The sequence below is a fragment of the Acomys minous genome (genome assembly GCF_964271855.1).
Source record: "Acomys minous genome assembly, chromosome: 16".
Classification (NCBI taxonomy): domain Eukaryota; kingdom Metazoa; phylum Chordata; class Mammalia; order Rodentia; family Muridae; genus Acomys; species Acomys minous.
The window spans coordinates 27,187,245-27,205,804 of record NC_140498.1 but is presented as its reverse complement, the minus strand read 5'-3'; the positions used below and the strand labels follow the sequence as shown (position 1 = coordinate 27,205,804).

The following is an 18,560-nucleotide window of genomic DNA, read 5'->3' as shown; positions in this document are numbered from 1 at the left end:
TGCAGGCAGTAATAATAGTTCCTCTCCCACCTGTGCTCTGTGCTGGTCAGTTCTTCATCCGTGTCGCAGAAAAACTAGGATAATCAACTTATAACAAGGAAAGGTTTATTTTGGCTAATTTTTCTGGAGGTTTCAGCCTGTAGTTGGCTGGATTGTTTATTATGGGTCTGTGGCCTGTGACATGCTGTATGTCCTAAATGAAAGTTGGTTTCTCTCCTGATGAGGCCCTGAAGCAAGTACTCCAAGCAAGGCCCCGAAGCAAGCCCTAGCTAAGGTATTAAAGCTACCAAAGGCTCATATTTATAAGTCCATGTTTATCAGCGAATATAAGAAGATTTCAGAGCATAGCTGAACTAAGAGATGAAACAAGGGACTGAGTGTCCATCTCCTACTTCAAGGATCTTTGATGCAAATAGAATTTGATTCCTTTTCCCTTAAGGAAAAAATGGACAATTAACACTGGGGTGATGAGAGACAAATATAGTAGACTATAAAATTATATCATTTTCCGCTTACTCCACAGTTTTAGTCTCCCACATTCAGGAGTGAGCCTCTCTGTCCAAAGTTCGCTGCCTATGCATATGTAAAAGAACAGCACAACAGAAATTATGTAAATTCAATCAACTGGATGGCGATATTGTCTCAACGCTGTCTATGCAAACAAGTCACTCCATTTGACTCTGAAAATCTAAGACAGTTTACTTAGAATTCAAAATACCCTGTTTACTTTTTTTTCTCTTGCATCCAAGGAATCATTCTTCTGAATCAGCACAGACTCTTCTCTGCATTAAATCCGTGAAACAGAAAGAAACCATCTCCAGCTCAGCCACACTCTCAAAGCTCAAATGATATTTATTTCTAGCATGTTGCCAAGCTCAAAAGTGCAATACTGATGCTTTATTATCTCCAAGCTGCAATTAGAGGGTGGGGAACTATGACTCCCACATCCAAAACCAATTCCACGGGCAACTAAAACCCTGCCTGCTCTGAAATTTGAACAATGAATTAATTACTGTAATGGAGCATCTAGGCAGGGAGAGTGGGCACCTGATCTCAGCCACGCTGTTGCGGGGTTCACTGTTCTCCCTCCCGGCAAAGATTATAGGGGAGGAGGAAACAAGACTCCGGGGGAAGAATATACTCTGTGATGTTAAATTTTCCAGACGAGTGTCAGGACAAAACAAAGATTAACTTCATTTAGTCAAATAACTATTGAATGTCTGCTGTGAAGTAGGCAACATGTTAGCTAGCCAGTGAGCATAGCATAAAGACTGAGCCATGGAGACCCCCTTACCCTCACATGTTCTGTCCATATTGGGACAACAAACTTGGAAGAGACTTCCAAAATGCTTACTGCTTTGATGGCCATGGGTATCTTAGATGAATCTTACTATGTAACCCAAAGATAGGACCAAGGACCAGGGAAGGCCCAGAGAGACTAAAGAGAAAGAACTTTGCAAATTCAGGTCACTGTTTCTTGCTCTCAACTAGGGTAAATGGAAGCTGAGCATCTTGGAGCCTCGTTTTTAAGACTGGAGCTAACAATATCATTGCTATAGTGTAGATGTTTATTAATACCATGCATTTAATGTTAGCAGTAACCTCACATGTGCTGAAGACTAATAGTAGTGGGTACTACATATCTAATGTCCTAGACGCCAATCTGGTGAAGCGCTATAAAGGTGTATCTCACATGTAATACATTCAGAAGTAAGGAGTGGCTTGTAATTAGTGTTAGAACTAATGATGGTATTGATGTGTTATTTTAATAATGATAATAGCCTCTTCTAAATAGCATTAGCCTGTCAGATATGGTGGCATTGAATCCCAGCACTCAAGAGGCTGCAAAGGAGGACTGAGAGTTCACGCCATATCTTAAAAAAAATAATTAACCCAGCAAATTAGTAAATGAGGGTGCTAATTTGACACAAATCTGCCTAATAAGTTCTTGTACAAGTCCCTCCTAGCCCTATCTATGCCTCTGGATTTGAATCTGTCAGTTCCCTAAGGCTAGGTCCATACCTCAAGCCTTTTACAATATGGTTGACAGTGCGAACCCAGTATACTCCTAGTAGGAGGATCTTGGGCAGAAAAGAGTTATCAAGACAAAATTAAACCCTGGTGTACTGGCATGCATGCATAGTCCTGGCTCCTGAGAAGCAGAGGCCAACAGACCTCTGAGTTTGAGGCCAGCCTGATCTACATAGTGCATTTCAGGCCAGCCGGGACTCCATACTACTTAAATGGCACATTTAAGCAGATTCTCTTGTTCACCCTTCTGGGTTGTAAGACCATCAGGAAGATATCACGTGGTACCCTCATGAGGTCACCTTCCCATTCGGTTTCCTGCTCAGGAGCTAACTTTTATTAATTTTTCAGTTTGCATCCACAGTAACAAGTTTCATCATAACCTCTTCATACAGTCATTGTACTTTGTTCTCATCTGTTCACCGCCCCCCACTCCATGCCAATCTCCACTTCCACCCCCTAGCTGACCCCCGCTTCTTATTACATGTATTGCACTACCCTACCTCAACCCCTTAAAATAGCCCCCAATTCTTTCTAGTTTTGTGACCTAGGAACACACATAGGTAAATAAATAAATACATGTAGATGTACAACACATTTTCCTTATCCACTCACCTACTTCCATTCCCTGGCTATCGTGACTGGTTCAACCATAAACACAGCCATGAAGTGTTTCTGTGTATTGAGTTAGAGTCTTTAGTGTATACATCAAAGATATATATAGTATCACATGACGGTTAGATCTTCAGTTTTTGAGGACCCTCCATAGAGATTTCCATGGTAACTGCTCAAGTTAGGTTCCCTCCGGCTGCGAATAAGGATTCCCCCCTTCATCATCCTCCATCTATTTTCATTTACTTTCTTGCTGACACCAGCTTAGATTTGCATTTCATTGATAGCTAAGGATAGTGAGCACTTTTTCAAATATTTATTAGCAGTTTATATTTATTTTGAGAGCTATCTAGTTGGTTAATTAGCTCATTTATTGATTTTATTATTATAGGTATTTAATATTACTGTTATCTGTATATCCTGAGTATGAATCCCATTTCTGGTGCACATTTGGCAGTCTTTCTTTCTGTATTACATAGACTGTATTTTCACCATGGTGATGTTTCTAAGAAGCTTTGCTGTGCAGAAGCTTCTTAATTTCATCTAATTCTCTTTGTCAATTTAGGAGATTATTGCCTGAACCACCAAAGTCCCCATTCAGAAAATCCTTTCCTATACCTACATCTTGTTTTCTCTCTCACAGCAGTTTCAAAGTTTTGGGTTTTACATTAAGGTCTTTGACCTACTTTTGATTTACTTCCATACAAGATGAGATATATGGATCTGGTTTCTTTCTTCCACATGTGAATATCTAGTTTTCTTGGCACCATTTATTGAAGAGGTGTACGTACACATACACATAAATGGAAATAAAAATGACTCTTTTATTAAAAAGACATTTTACTTTTCCTATAAAAATTAGACTGCTATTGCTGTGGGTTTATTTTCAAGTGTCCTGTTCTATTTCATTGGTCTATATGTCTTTCCAGGCAGTGCCAATCTGTTTTTGTTACTATGGCAAGGTAAAAATCGAAATACTACTCAATATAGAGGAGGGGGGAAGAAGGAAACAAGTGGAGAATAAAAAGGGAAATAAATAATAAAAATTAGATGGATGTAAGTTAATACAATACAGTAAATAAAAATGATATTATAATATATTTTAAGCGGTGTAGGTATCAGAGTAGCCTCTCTCTGGGCCCTCAAACTGGGAACTGCAAATGTGTGTAGAAGGGGTCAGTACAACCGTGATCACTCACTTGTCCTGAGATGTATGTGCTCTCTAAATCTGAGTTGGAGTGTGTCTGATGCTCCCCAGAGCTTTCTTCAGAGGTAGGCACTTGCCTTCCTTGTATGTCAGGCTGTCTGCTGGCCACATTTAGATTTGCATGTAGCTGCTTTAGCTGGAGAAGGGAGGGTCCCCCAAATTTATTGAAAAGCAACCAGAGCACAGAGGACCTGTTTTTGGGTTTTTGTGGGAGGTTTTTTTGTTTGTTTTGTTTTGTTTTTTGTTTTTGGAACTTCAAAGATTGGGGCTCTACAAAGCAGGTGGCTCCAGAGCTTGATCTAAGCCCTGAGTTCAGACTCAGTTATCATCAAACCTCAAGGGAATTGTGAGTGGGTGAGAGTCTCCTTCTCTGCCAGCCCCCCCCCCCCCGGCTCATCATCTGAGCCTTCTTTTCCCCAAGCTCTAAGGCAAGCCAGACTGAAGCCCCATGCTCTTTAGATGTTCCCTACACTCAGGACCCCAGGGATATAGTTTAGTCTTTAACACTAAATTACCTCTCAACATGACACTCTGCTGCTGTCTTCTTAGTTATAGCATCATGAAACAGGACTTATCTCCCCTGCTCACCCATCTGCTGGACGAATACTCTGTCTCACTGAAATCCACTGGGTTTGACTCTCATGAATGTTGTAGGCTTATCCTGGGGACCATGCCTAGCTTTCACCTGTCTCACCTTTTGGAAATGGCAACTGAATCTCCTCCCTCTATTAGGCTGTGTCACCTGCTTCTCCTGTATCACACACTTTTGTTCCTTTGACTTCCTTTATGGATTTCCTAAGTTTTTCCTACATGCATTTCTCTTTAGCATAAAGTCTTTTTATTCTTCCTTTTAGTTTCTCCTTCACAGACTTACAGTAGTCTGCCCATCTTGCCTGGAAGTCCACAGCTCAGCTTTCTATCACCCCTTTTTCACTTTCTATTACCACTGAGGTAGTATTTGTATATTATGTGCCATGATACATGACAAAATGGTGCTCGAAAGATGGCATCATTTTTCCAAGGTCACAGAGCTTATAACTGATACACTCAGGGATGTAAAATCAGGCCTCTCTACTTCCCAAACCTGCACTCTTAGCCATCATAGGGCATGCAGGAACATTACTCATGAAGGCATGCTCTCTGCCTGCAGTGCTACGTCAACCTACTATTCTGGTACCAGTTCTTCTGTGGCTTCTCCGGCTCCACCATGATTGATTATTGGCAGATGATATTCTTCAATCTCTTCTTCACATCCTTGCCTCCGATCATCTTTGGAATCCTCGATAAAGATGTCTCTGCGGAAACACTCCTGGCATTGCCTGAGTTATACAAGAGTGGACAAAACTCCGAGGTGAGGAACTCCAGAAGGCATAGGGACACAGCTTCAGATGCTCTCTGACCTCTGACAGTTCCCTGCAGGCCAGAGAAAGAGTATTGGGCTACTAGTCAGGAAGTCTACTGTCTAGCCACAATTCTGTCACTTACCTCCTGTGTGACTTTGGGTGACGCTGGCCTGTTTCAAACTTGCTGCTAAGAATGTTAGATAAGACTAGTAAGTATGTTTTAATGACATCTTAATTATGTCACATGTCAAATGCCATAGCTGAAAGGGGGTTCATATGGTACGATTCCATCCTTTCAGTATGTGAAGTGCAGCAATCAAACCTTCAAAACCAGTTACAAGTCCATTATCTGTTCCTCTAACAAAACACAAAAGGCTGGGTAATACCACAAAAGATTTTATTTGGCTCATAGTTTTGATGCTAAACGTCTGGGATCAGACATCTCTGTCTACTCAGCCTTCTAGGTGAGGGTCTTCTCGGCTCCATCACAACATGGAAGGTGGCAGCATGGTAGCAGCATGTGGGAGAAAGAGAGATCATATGGTGTGCCAGGAAGCTAGTGAGATTTGTAGGTCAGGATCATTTTAACAACCCATTCTCGTGGGAGCTAACTCACACTGTGAAATCAGCCTCAATCCCACCCGGAAAAGCACCCACCCTCAATGACCATCCTTCCTTCTACTAGACACCATGTCTTAACTGTCACCACACTGAGGGCCAAGCTTCCAACCCTATGACTAACAGCTAGTTTTCTTCTCATCAGTAAGACACTCAGTGAATGCTTCTATTTCACTCTAAGAAAGGCAGAATGAGACCTCAAGTCTATACAGAGTCTAGAACTAGTTTTTTCAAGTAAACTTAAGAAAGCTTGGAAGCCATCAAGAAGGTTTCTATAAAGGCTATACCAAATCTCTGAATGATTTAAAGAAATAACCCAGGTGGTGATCCTAGCCAAGGCACAGACAAGGAGGCTGGGCAGGAGAGATGGGAGCAAGATTGGCCACCTCCAAGGGAGTTATAAGAAGAGCTTTGCAATGCCGGAGAGTACAGTGCATGCCTAGGCACCTGCTGTGAAGAAGAGCAAAGCCAGAGGTGGTCTTTTAGAGTCGTTGGGTATTTTGTGGACAGCCAAAGAACCAAACCAAGCCCTAACCCAAAGTCAGAGGAGAAACCAATACAGCAGCCAAGATAAAGAATATAATTATGTTGCCTTTTCTTCAAGAAGGAGAAGAGCAAGGCACAAGATGAAAACTCTTGTCTCTAAAGGGGTTTATCTCTGACTCTTGGGATCATTAATCCTGACCTATGAGTGACCTCTCCATCTCTGATGGCACTTAGCAAGTTCAGAATAGCAGTACTAGTGACAAGGTTAATGTGTGGCATTGACAGCACTTCCTACATACCAAAGCACAGATGCATTCAGTCCCCTTGAACTCCATATTTTATGGGAAAAGAAAGAATTTCTCAGAGAATGTTCATAATTTCCACAAAATAACTTGGGGGCAGGGGCAGCAGAGTTAGAACTCTTATTTTGTAGCTAAGATGACAGGTGTGCAAAGTATCATACCATCAAGCCCAGCCACACACAAGGAACATGCTTCCAAAGACCAGAGGCTTGCCAGGCTGATGAGTTATTGATGTGTTCTTCCCTGCAGTGCTACAACCTGCCAATGTTCTGGGTTTCCATGGCAGATGCGTTCTACCAGAGTCTCATCTGTTTCTTTATCCCTTACCTGGTAAGTAATATAATCCCACCCTAGACATACAAATCACAATGTGAAACTTGTCTAAGCTATACAAAATCAAAAAATAATAGTGTCTTTTTTATGTGCATCATGGCAGAGACTAAAAATTAGTAGCTGGGTACATCCAACCCAAGGTGGTGTTTGAGAAGATAAAACAATTTGTCCAAAACTTCATTTCTGTTAGCTCTTGAAAAACCAAAAGCTGTCATGACACTGGGTTATTTTCACTCATGGAAAAACAATCCGGAGTTGGTTCATGTCCTTGCTTAGATATGAAATTGTATTGTCAGAGATTATGTTTTCTGACTTTCTCCACTTTCTCATCTTACAGCAGTGGCCCCTTCTCTGTGCATACCATGTGCTATGTACTATCACCATTAAGTTATATCATGTCTGTAATGTTCCTGTTTTCTGAAGTGACCACACAGGATTTGTCTTAGCCTTCCAAAGGGAAGAGGCACCTTTGGGCAAGATGGCATCCTGTGTCTCTTATTCTCCATAATGCTTGCCCTAGAGCTGAAAGCATTTATTTCATAAAGTTCCTATTGCCACGATGAAAATGCCATGACCAAAAATAACTTGAAGAAGAAATGCTTATTCAAATGGACAGTTCTACATCACAGTCCATTACTGAGAGAAGTTGGGCAAGAACTTGAGGCAGGAACCTAAAAGAAGTATCTGAAGCCGATGCCATAGAAGAATGCTGCTCACTGACTGGCTCCTCCTTGCTTAATCAGCCCAGGAGTAGCACACACACACACACACACACACATGAACTATTAGTCAAGATAATATCCCACAGACTTGCCTACAGGGCAGTCTTATGAAGGCATCTTCTCAATTAGGATTCTCTCTTCCCAGAGATGCCTAGGTTCACATCAAGCTGACAAAAACCATCACACTGCCTACTCCTAGCCTTGCTCTCTGACTGGACTATAGTTTCCTTTATCACATTCTGGTATCAGCTAATGAGCCTCTTCTGTGCTCCCAAGGTGTCTAGTCCTCACAGCACTCACTCATCCTCTTAAAGTGTTCCACCACTTGCCCTGTCCCCAAAGATCACAGACTCCTTAAAGGTAGACACGCATACCCTCAGCAGTTAGTGCAGTGCCTGGGAAATTCTCGAGAAATCTTTGTTTAATTCCACAGTGGTTTTCCAGTCTTTACTGGAGCAAACATGTTCCTGAGCAATTTAGTTCAACCCACTCATTTCTCATCTTGTCAGTTTCTTGAATCAACCCCATCTTTTCCCGCTCTCTCTTCATCATATTCCTGGCTTCATTGTATTGTATGCATAGACTTAAATCCATGCATGCCCAGGAATGCCTACTTGACGATGCCTATTTGTCCTTCCTCCTTAGACTTACAGAGGTTCAGATATAGATGTCTTTACTTTTGGAACACCAATCAACACCATCTCCCTCACTACCATCCTCTTGCACCAGGCAATGGAAATGAAGACATGGGTAAGGATCCCATAGGCCATTTAGCTTAAAAATCATACTCTTTTTCATTGAATACATCAAAGTTCTGAGGTCTTTTATCATATATAGTTGATCTAGCTCAGTAAATTCATAAGTTTCTCACTGTGCCCCTGTAAAAAGTGGAATTGGCATTGTTGGCCTCAGTATCCAGCCATGATGACAACACTAACACACATAAATCAATGAGATAGTTCCAAAACCAGATCTATACTGATGAAAAATTCAGGAACACTGCAGAGCTAGGAAAGTCTAGCCAGAGTACAGCTGAAGTTGTGTGTACAGGCCTGTTACCCATTTAACTTGTTAACATGTATCAAGCATTCCCAAAGTTTTAGTATCTTAAATCATAAAAGGCAGGCTGAGAAGGTTGCTCAATCAGTAAGGTGACGGCCTGAGTTTGATACCCAGCACCCACATAAAAGCCAGACATGGTGGTATGTACCTGTAATCTCAGTGCCAGAAAAGTGGAGATGGGAAGATCCCTAAAAATGGTTGGCTAACCAGTCTAGTGGAATTGGTAAGCCCCATGTTTAATGAAGGACCCTGTTCCAAAAAATAAGATGGATGGAGTTTGAAGAAAACAGACACCAAAATCAACCTCTAGCTTACACACAGAGAGAGAGAGAGAGAGAGAGAGAGAGAGAGAGAGAGAGAGAGAGAGAGAGAGAGAGATGAAGTACAGAGAGTTTCACTAAGCAATTACTCTAAAGAGCTCAAAATTATATGCCGAGTTTTTATCTACATGATTTGCATAAATTACCTCATTTAACTTCACGATGCCCTTGGGGTTCTTGGTGTTAGACGTTTTTTTATTCTCATTTTACAGATTTAGGAACAAATATACCTAAGAAAACAGAAATATTTCACTGCATTTTTCCATAGGAATCATTTTTTAGTATCTTTAACTTGAGCTTCATCACTAAATAGCACATGAAGTAAAAAGAAAATAACCTCTTGCTAAGTGGCTATAAATCCATGGTATAGGCTTTTCTTTAAGGGCATGGCTCTTGTTAGAAAAAAATTCAGTATGAGGACAAATGTGAGCTCCACAGAACTCCAGTAAAAGTACACTCCAGAGAAGGTGCCCTGAGGGCAGGGTATAACCACAGTAAGAAAGAAGATGAAGATTGGTGTTTAAGCTTAAAGTTTACCAAAACATAGTCAAGATCACCTCAACAAATAAAGACAAGCTAAATCCTGCCCCCCAAAACAGCTGCACATACCATTTCTGTCTTTTACTATTTTGTCATGGACTAGAAAAATAAGAAAGGAGACTTGTCTTAGACTATTTATTGCTGCTATAACAAAAGATCTATTTATAAACAAAACTTGTAAACAGTAGGACTTTATTGAGTTTCTGGAAGTCCAAGATGATGGCACAGACAACTAGCATCAAGGACAGAAAGTTGGGGAGAGGCTATGGTCTAATTCCTCTAGTTCCAAGATGACTTACTTTGGGGAGTTACCTATAAGGGAGGGATCCAAAAGTGGACGATATGTTCTTACATTATAATGGCAAAAACACTCCCTCCAGCCTCTATTATAAATCCATTCTTTGCCCAAAGACTTTGTGAGTCGGTCACTTCCCCAAAACATCCTACCTCCTCTAGTCTCACATAGGGCCTTAGGTGCCTACATAGGAACCTTGAAGTAACACCTACATTCAAATGACAGTTGTCTGTAGTCGATGGCTAGAGTAATTCTGATGCCACATGAGCACAGGCAGTCCAAGAATAGAAAATCATGCAACTAAAACATTCTGTTTTGGTAAATCTTCTCAACAGAATGTTAAAAGTGAAGAAGTAAAACCATGGAACTTTCTTACTAGCAGCCTATAAACTGATGAGACTAGAGCAACAGTTCTCAACCTGTGGGCCATGATCCCATTATGGGTTGAACAACCCTTTCTCAGGGATCATCACCTAAGACAGGACCATTGAAAAACACAGATATTTACATTACAATTCATAACAGTAGCAAAACTACAGCAATGAAATTAATTTTATGATTGGGATTATCACAACATGAGAAACTGTATTAAAATACTGCAGCATTAGGAGGATTAAAAACCACTGGTCACTTGAGAGGGTGATTTTTAAAACAATTGGAAGAGTCTAAAGTACCTACAGGCTATGAAAGAATTTCACTTTTAAGTATATTCCACAAATAATAATAATAATAAACAAATAATCTTGCATGTGTGTAAGGAGATATACAAAAATGTTTGCTGAAGAATTATTTAAATGTGTGTGTGTATTACAAAAATCCTAGATGTTCATCAGTCGTAACATTCACAAAGTTTGTTTGTACAATCCAATACATGTAGTCTCAACTTAACAATAGTCCAGCTTACATTTCTGTTGTTTTATTTTATGGTGATACCAACACCCAACTTGTGGAGTAAAAGTCAAATGTTGACTTGAGATCTTTCCCTGAGCTAGCAACAGGTGGTGGGCTAGTCTCCGAAACCCAGCAGCCTCATGCAATCGCAATGACAACCCATTCTCTGTGCTACACTGATTTGTAACTTACACTATTTTCTACTTACAATAGGTTTATAAGGCATAACTATTGTTATGAGTCAATGAATACCTATAGTTAAAATGAACAAGCTAGGAATATATCATCTGTGTGGACATGGCTCCCAAGTAGAGTGCTGAGTGAAAAAAAAAAATACAGTTATCTTAGTCTGCTTGGGAGTCATAGAAAATGCTGTAGATGGTCTGGCTTAAAAGGAAAGTGTTGTGTATTATTGTTCTTGAGGTTAAAAGTCCCAAGTCAGCATCCTGGCCCAGGCATTGTCTAGAGAAAGCCTTCATTCCAAGTTGTAGACAACTCTTTTATTGCACATCCCCAGAAGGAAGAGAAAGAAAGGAATCTTTCTTTTGTATCACTTCTCAGGGGAGCACTAAGTCTACTCATGGATGAAGTGGGAGTGGGGGTGCTCCTAGAATTACCTCCCAAATACTGTCAATTGAGAACTAGAGCTTCGATGTATAGACCGGGGAGTAGACACAAACACCTAAACCATTAGCAAAGGAATGCATATATATATATATATATATATATATATATATATATATATATATATATATATATATATATATATATGATAAAGTAAGCTACATCCATAAACATGGGTGTATAAACATATATAAAACTTGCCTAAAATGATGAAAACTAAAATTAAACTCAAGAATAAATAGAGTCAAGCCATTTACAAGAAATCTATAGTTTAGTTGTATCTAGAAAGCTTAGTATGCTTGAAATATGCATATCAAATTAATTCTACTGTCTAAGATGCTCTTACATTTTTTTTAAACAGAATTTTAAAAGCTGAGTCAGTTTTCACAACCCAGCTAGGTAGAGCAATATGTCCGTTACCTGTTTTCAGTTTGATATGTGTATGCCTCTTCAAAATGGGTTAACACAAACGTTAGCTAGGCTGTGTGCATTTTGCTGTCCCATAACCTAATTACAACCTTCAACAGCATCTTCTTTGTCTTCTCCACAGACTATCCTCCATGGCCTTGTCCTCCTCGGCAGCTTCTTGATGTACTTTGTGGTCTCCCTAATCTACAATGCCACTTGTGTCACCTGCAACAGCCCCACCAATCCCTACTGGGTGATGGAGAGGCAGCTCTCGGATCCCACGTTCTACCTCGTCTGCCTCCTCACGCCAGCTGTGGCTCTGCTACCAAGGTTTGAGCTCTTGCGCAGTGGTCTTTAAAACTCCCAGTCTTCCCTAAGTCCACACAGCCCAAGGGGATAAGCTACACTTCTCACTGCTATGATTCCTGGCGAAATCACCTTAAAGGAAAAGGGGGTTTGTTTCAGCTCCCAGTTTGAAGATAAAGTCTATTATGACAGTCCGTCACATTGCACCCTTGTTCAGAAAGCACAGATACGTGCATGCTGGGGCTCAGCTTACTTTCTCTGCATAGCCCAGGATCCCAGCCCACGTTCACAGTGACTCTTCCCTCCTCTGCTAAACCTTTCCAGAAACACCCACACAGATACACCCAGAGATGTGTTTCCATAGAGATGCTAAATCATCCAAGTTGACTGGACCCTTGGGATTGTTGTCCAGAGATCAGGTGCTAGGATAAGAGAACAGTAAGCCAGCAGGTAAAGAACATAGTCTCTGGACCCAGGTCAGCCATAGAAAAGCAAAATGGCCTCTGCTGTGACATATGTAATGTGGGAGTAATCATTCTCCTCCCTGGCTTATAAATTCTGTTGTGTGGTAAGTGAGATTTTTTTTTAAGCTCTGTAATCTATTCCTATTAGTTTGGGAGTCTTGTGCCTCTCTGCCTGTAGGAAAGGCAGCAGTCCCAGAAAGCCCCACACAGTGCACACATGAAGACGAAGAACTTTCTGTCATCATAGGAAAGAATTGTGAAGCAGAACTTCAGATTTCTCTCAGAAACTTCAAATTTTTCATGAAATAGCCAACATTTTAATATCACTTAAGTTTAAAACACATGTGTAACATTTTCAAAAGGCTCTGTAATCCTGATAAATTATTCATGCTCGCATACTATTTTCTGACATTTCTAACCTCAAAACTTCTGCCTTCATATTTTCAAAGAAACTACCAGCAATAATAGTGTTTCTCTGTGGTGCTCATGTTTGATACACACTGTGTAGCCTCAATGCTTCTTTCTTCTATCAGCCAAGCATTAGGCAGAGCTAAAGTTCTAGCCCATGGAACAGCTGAAGGCACAAGAAGGTACCCAGATGTGTCCATATTTCCAATATAAACCACAGTGGGAACGAGGTCCTCTTAACTCAAAAGCCAGACTTCCACACTCTAGCCCCCACACTCCAGTCAGAAAAATGGGTAAAGTTGATCATAATTTCTTCAAAGGCAAAATGTAGACTTTCTCCTGCCTCAGGATCTCATCGTTTTGCACATCAGAATTGAGCAAGTAGTCATTACAGGCTAGTTAATGGGCAATGGCAACATCATACAGAACCGTTTCTGCCCTACAGTAGGCAGAGAGCCTGCGTCATCTCCCTAAGGCAGCTCAGAACCGTGACTTCTGATACAGAACTGGAGACTGAAAATACTACTTTGATAAATGGTGCAGAGGTTAGCACATGTCCAAGACTCGAATTCTGAATGTTTGCTATGTGCAGGGCCTCTGTGCTTGATCCCTGCCGCTCTACAGTTCATCCCCACACTACCTGCTTCAAACTTTGGGGGTCAATACCAACAAACCGCTTAGGCACACTAATGGCCCCAGACCCTCTCACTTCTACACGGCTTCTTCCTGCACCAAAGCTCTTTACCCCTTGACCTCATGGCAGCACAGCCATTTTCAGAAGTTGTATGCTGCCCCTACCTTACCTTCCATGGAGTGTAGTAAATCTCTGCTCTTCTCACCATCTGTGGGGATAGCTGTTACTGGCAGTTTTCTCATCATTCAAATTACATTCATCTCTTCTGATGGTAGAGTCTCTTTGTCTTTAGGTGACAGCAACTGCTAGGTGATGGCTGGATACGCTGTGCTCTGGGGGGGAACGAGCAATTACTAGACAATCAGAAAGACGAACAGAACAGGACTCTTGCTTCTCACATGTCGTCATCCAGCAGGCACACAGGTCATACAGGTGAAAGTGGCTGATCTAGTCAGGCTCCACAGAGCGTAGAATGGGCACAAATTAAGACTCGCACCCATCCCTTCTTCCATGCAACCCCGGCATCAAGACTCTGAGAGGGACTGGAAGCGTCATGTGAGAAATGGTGTTGGGGGGAGGGGAGGTGCTTGTTGTTTTGCTTTGGTTTTGGTTTTTATATGTGCGTATTCCACGTGTATGCACGTGCCTGTGGAACCCAAAAGCTAGAGTTACAGATGACTGTGAACCACCTGAGGTGAGTGCTAAGAAATAAACTCAAGTCCTCTAGAAAAACATAGAGCGCTCTTAACCACTGACTCTCCAGCCCTAAAGTTAGATTCCCCCCCCCCCCCGATTTTGAGGTTAAGCAATTGCGGTCATCACAGCCAGAAGCTTCCCTATTCCACATCCTATTTGGAGACTAGAAAGAAATTCATAAGCCCAGTGTTCTTCATTAGATATATGATTGGAGCCAGAGTCTTACAAAGCTACAGCAGCAGCTTAGGAAGGCCACCGAAACATGTGCAAGGACTGTCAATGCATGTGACATGGGCTTGATGCATCATACCACAGCCTGACGGTGTGCTGAACAGATGAAGGATGGGTAGGGAAGTGTTGGCAAATATGTACTTGCTAATGACCATGGCATATCGGCCAAATCATTGTTTATTCTCTATTATCACCACAAAGTTGACTTCTCATTTAATTCTGTTTACTAAGGTCAAAGGGATTTCTCCTGATAATGAAGGGATTATTTTAATAGTCGTAAGGACTCCTGACTTACAACCATGGCGCAATTCTTGTTTGTTTATAGAAATTCACATGATAGCATGTTTGCTGTAGAAAACTGTCCCTGGCTTAGTGTTGAAAGTCACATTTTTCATAATGGGGATTGATCTTACTCACCGATCTTGTGATATAGACCACTGAGCTTCACCTAGTTGATTCATCCAGGTCAAAAGGACATTACAAATTCCCTCCAACTAGAACAGAGATATGTGCAAACTATTTTACAGATTTAAAAAGAGAATAACATACCAAGCTGAAGCCCCAGTGCACCCTCTTAATCCTTTTAATTAGTTGTAGCAAATAGTAACAGTCTTAGGCCTCTTCCCTTAATTTCTATGACCTGTGCTTGGACTCGCTTCCCATTTCTCTCCTTTGCCAACTCACACCCTAGATACAGTGAGTGAGTGGCAAGCCTCCACCCCAGGTTCCCTGGTCTCCTAATTTTATATTTTCTCCATGGACACAGAAATCACTGCTCTGAATTGAAAAACCTTTTCTAACAGATGCCTCCCAACATGGGTCTCTCCCTGCTTCCAGCTGCATTCCTCTAGGTCACTCGTCAACTGCGCTCTGCATATTTAGTCTATGAAAAGCAGAGAGCACCTATAATTTTATTCATGGCTCACCCTCCAAACCACCTATAACTTTATTCATGGCTCACCTTCCAAACCCAGTCTCCTCAGAGTTCCCTTCAGCTAATGTCATGACCCAGATAGCCCTCTGGACATTATCCTTGCCATCCTCTGAGGCTGCACGTCTGTGGTTTGCACAGCAGCAAGCCAACGCCTCTACCTGTGGTATCTTTTTCAGATCCATCTGCAATGTCCACTTCTACAGCCACCACCACAAACAGACTATACCCCGACATCCAAGATTATATAATTTGTCTCCTATTAGGACTTTTCGTACTATGCATTATGAACACACAAAATCTGATCTAGTCATGCACTTGTCGGCCACCAAAAAAACTTCCCTGGGCCTCTATAATAAAACGCAAAACCCAGACCATGGCCCATAGTCCCTGCCTGCACTGGTCCTCCCATGCCCGTATAGGATCGCTCCCTCACTGCCACACTTCAACTCGTTTGCCTGAGTTTTGTGTCTCACCCTGTGCTTGGCTGTGCAAAACCTCAGTCCTCAGCGAAGCGGTTCTTCACAGATGGTCTTCAGATGAGACAAAGTATTTAACCTTCTCTCCATCAGCCACCGTGCTCCCCCCGCAACAGGAGAATGGGAGTGCTCTCTTGTTCAAAGCTTGATCCTGAAAGAACTGACTGTTGTGGAGACTTGACATATATTTCATGACTGGAGGATGGAGGAGAACAGCAGTGTCCTGGGCTGGGGGATGGGGAGATTTAGACTAGGGAAATTTCAGTTTCCACACACGGAGTCCAATCCTTCCTGTAGCATATACATGAACCCCTATTTCCTTGCTGGTGAAGTAAAAAAATAAGGAAAAATTTATCTGAGCTGGTGGGAATCTACGACAGTCTTCAGCAAGCCCTTGGCCCCTGTGAGTTCACCATGCAACAGAAAGAGAGACTCTCTCTCTCTTAAGAGGCTTTAAAATCAACAGTGTAAATGTCCTCCAGGCCAGGACTGCTTTTTTAGGTAACACTCAGAAAGGGAATGTGGGTGGCCTATGACACAAGATAACGTATACTTCCACTTTTTTACCCTTCCACTTGGCTAAATTTGGATCCAGGAAAAGAATTTGGAGTCTCCCAGCAGCTACATGCAGCTTGGCAGGAAGAAGGCGAGTCAGGGTGACCTAGTGAGCTCCAGCACTCTCCGACCTTTTCAGGAGACCTCATCAATCTCACCTCAGCACCTAGGGGTGTCAGTTTCCTTACTGGGGGGCAAAGACCCATTATATGAAGTTCCACAAAACAATGCTGACATGTGCACAGTAGATTAGAGACTTTAGATCTACAGCACTTGGGTCTGACCATAGCTTGACACTGGACAAACTGCTGGATTAGTTTCCACATCTGTACACAAAAGGAAGCAAAAGAATAGCTATGCATTGTGCAGACATGCCAATCAATGGAGAAGCACAACATCAGGCAATTTCATTATAGTACATGCATCACAAAATACATTCACATAAGCTAAAGGGGCAATGTCCCCAGGTGATTGAAGCATGTGTGCCCTATCGCTGGTCAAAGACAGCCTTGTGGTCCTTGACTGGACCAAACAGCTGGATTTTTTTTTTGAAAGAATGAGTCAGTAATTACCAATGCACCCCGAATAGTCTGGCACAGAATAAGCATTAACTGCTATATTTTGTTCGTGTCATCATGTGTCCTCCCCACCACCAGAGTCAGCCACCCTTAGCTTCGGGAGTGCTCACTCAGAATCCAACAAAGATGATCTCTGAAAAGTTAGATTCCAAGATCCCTTTCAATGCTGAAATGTTAAGAAGTCAACAGATGTTAGGAAAGGTATAGGCTCAGGACTCCCAAGACCGAGTTCTCAACACAAAGAAGACTTATTTGAGAGAGACAGAGGGCAGGGAATAAGAGACAAAGACAGGAGAGAAAAGACAGGAGAGAGGAGGGAGGGAGAAGGGTATTTGCCCTGGAGAGGGACAAAAGACAGCCTCTGGATAGGCAGGAGACAGACAGGGCACACAACAAAAAGGTGGTTTATAAAGGTACAAAGAGAAACCTTGTGTTAGGATGAGTTGTTTAATTTTAATTGGGCATGATAATTAGGTGAGGCAAACGAGGCTTTTGATTGCTGAACTTCAACACTTTGATAGCAGGACCTTGGTAATCAGCCTCAAGAGGAGGAAGTGGCCAAATAAGGGACTAGACTTTGGTGGCTAGCTTTAGGAATACGATCAAATGGGTATTAGCAAGGCAAAGGGGAACGGGAGAGAAGGACAAGGCCTGCCAGAGCCATGCTGGCCACACTGAAGCTGGCCGGAGTCCCTTCAACTACAGTCCAAAAACTGCCATTTTGTTTTTCTTCTATTTCCTACTAGGTACTTTGTCCTGTCTCTACAAGGGACTTATGGGAAGTCTCTAATCTCAAAAGCTCAGAAGATTGACAAGCTGCCCGTAGACAAAAGAAACCTCGAAATCCAGAACTGGCGAAGCAAACAGAGGCCTGCCCCTGCCTCTGCTTCTACCTCCGCCTCTGCTCCTCTTCCCGGCACTGTCCACACTCAGCCTCCATGCCGCGCGGTACCACCTGAAGCACAGCAGGACTTTGGTACCAGTACCTCAGGGAGCTCTAGCCCTCCCAGGCAGAAGCGTGTTGAAGACTGGATTCTCCAGGGCCCGAGATGCGACAGAGAGCACTCGAGGGATGACATATGCTCAGGAGACACCTTGGCTAAGCTCTCATCTGGGGAATGCCTTCTGGGCCCAAACAGGACAGCAGCTCCCACAGCCTATGCCAGGGGGCAGAAGGATGTGTCTCGCCACTCAAGCAAAGGCAGCCATCGCCGGTCTCAGAGTTCACTGACTATATGAGGGGGGCTCATGTGGTTCTGAACCTTCCTAACGCTGCAACTCTTTCATACAGCTCCTCGTGTTGTGGTGACCCCCCAACCATAAAAATATTTTGTTGCTCCTTCATAACTGTAATTTTTGCTAGTGTTATGAACCATAATGTAAAATATCTGATATGCAACCCCCAAGGAGGTCACAACCCACAGGTTGAGAACCACTGCTCTAAGCCAAAGAAAACTACACCTAAAGATGAAAATTGAATTTATATG

The 18,560-nt window shown here is 42.2% G+C and overlaps 1 protein-coding gene across 10 annotated transcripts in view; it reads left to right on the top strand.

Annotated features, from left to right (window-relative positions):
• Window positions 1-18,315, top strand: part of ATP10B (ATPase phospholipid transporting 10B (putative)) — a 287,746-nt gene extending 269,431 nt beyond the window's left edge. For all 10 annotated transcript variants that reach the window (XM_084762456.1, XM_084762451.1, XM_084762452.1 and 7 more), the window contains 5 exons: window positions 4,998-5,198; window positions 6,846-6,926; window positions 8,297-8,401; window positions 11,934-12,121; window positions 17,820-18,315. In XM_084762456.1, the coding sequence (XP_084618582.1) occupies window positions 4,998-5,198; window positions 6,846-6,926; window positions 8,297-8,401; window positions 11,934-12,121; window positions 17,820-18,312 (1,068 nt within the window). In that variant the 3' untranslated portion in view covers window positions 18,313-18,315. The remainder of the gene's footprint in view (window positions 1-4,997; window positions 5,199-6,845; window positions 6,927-8,296; window positions 8,402-11,933; window positions 12,122-17,819) is intronic.
• Window positions 18,316-18,560: the final 245 nt, after the last annotated feature.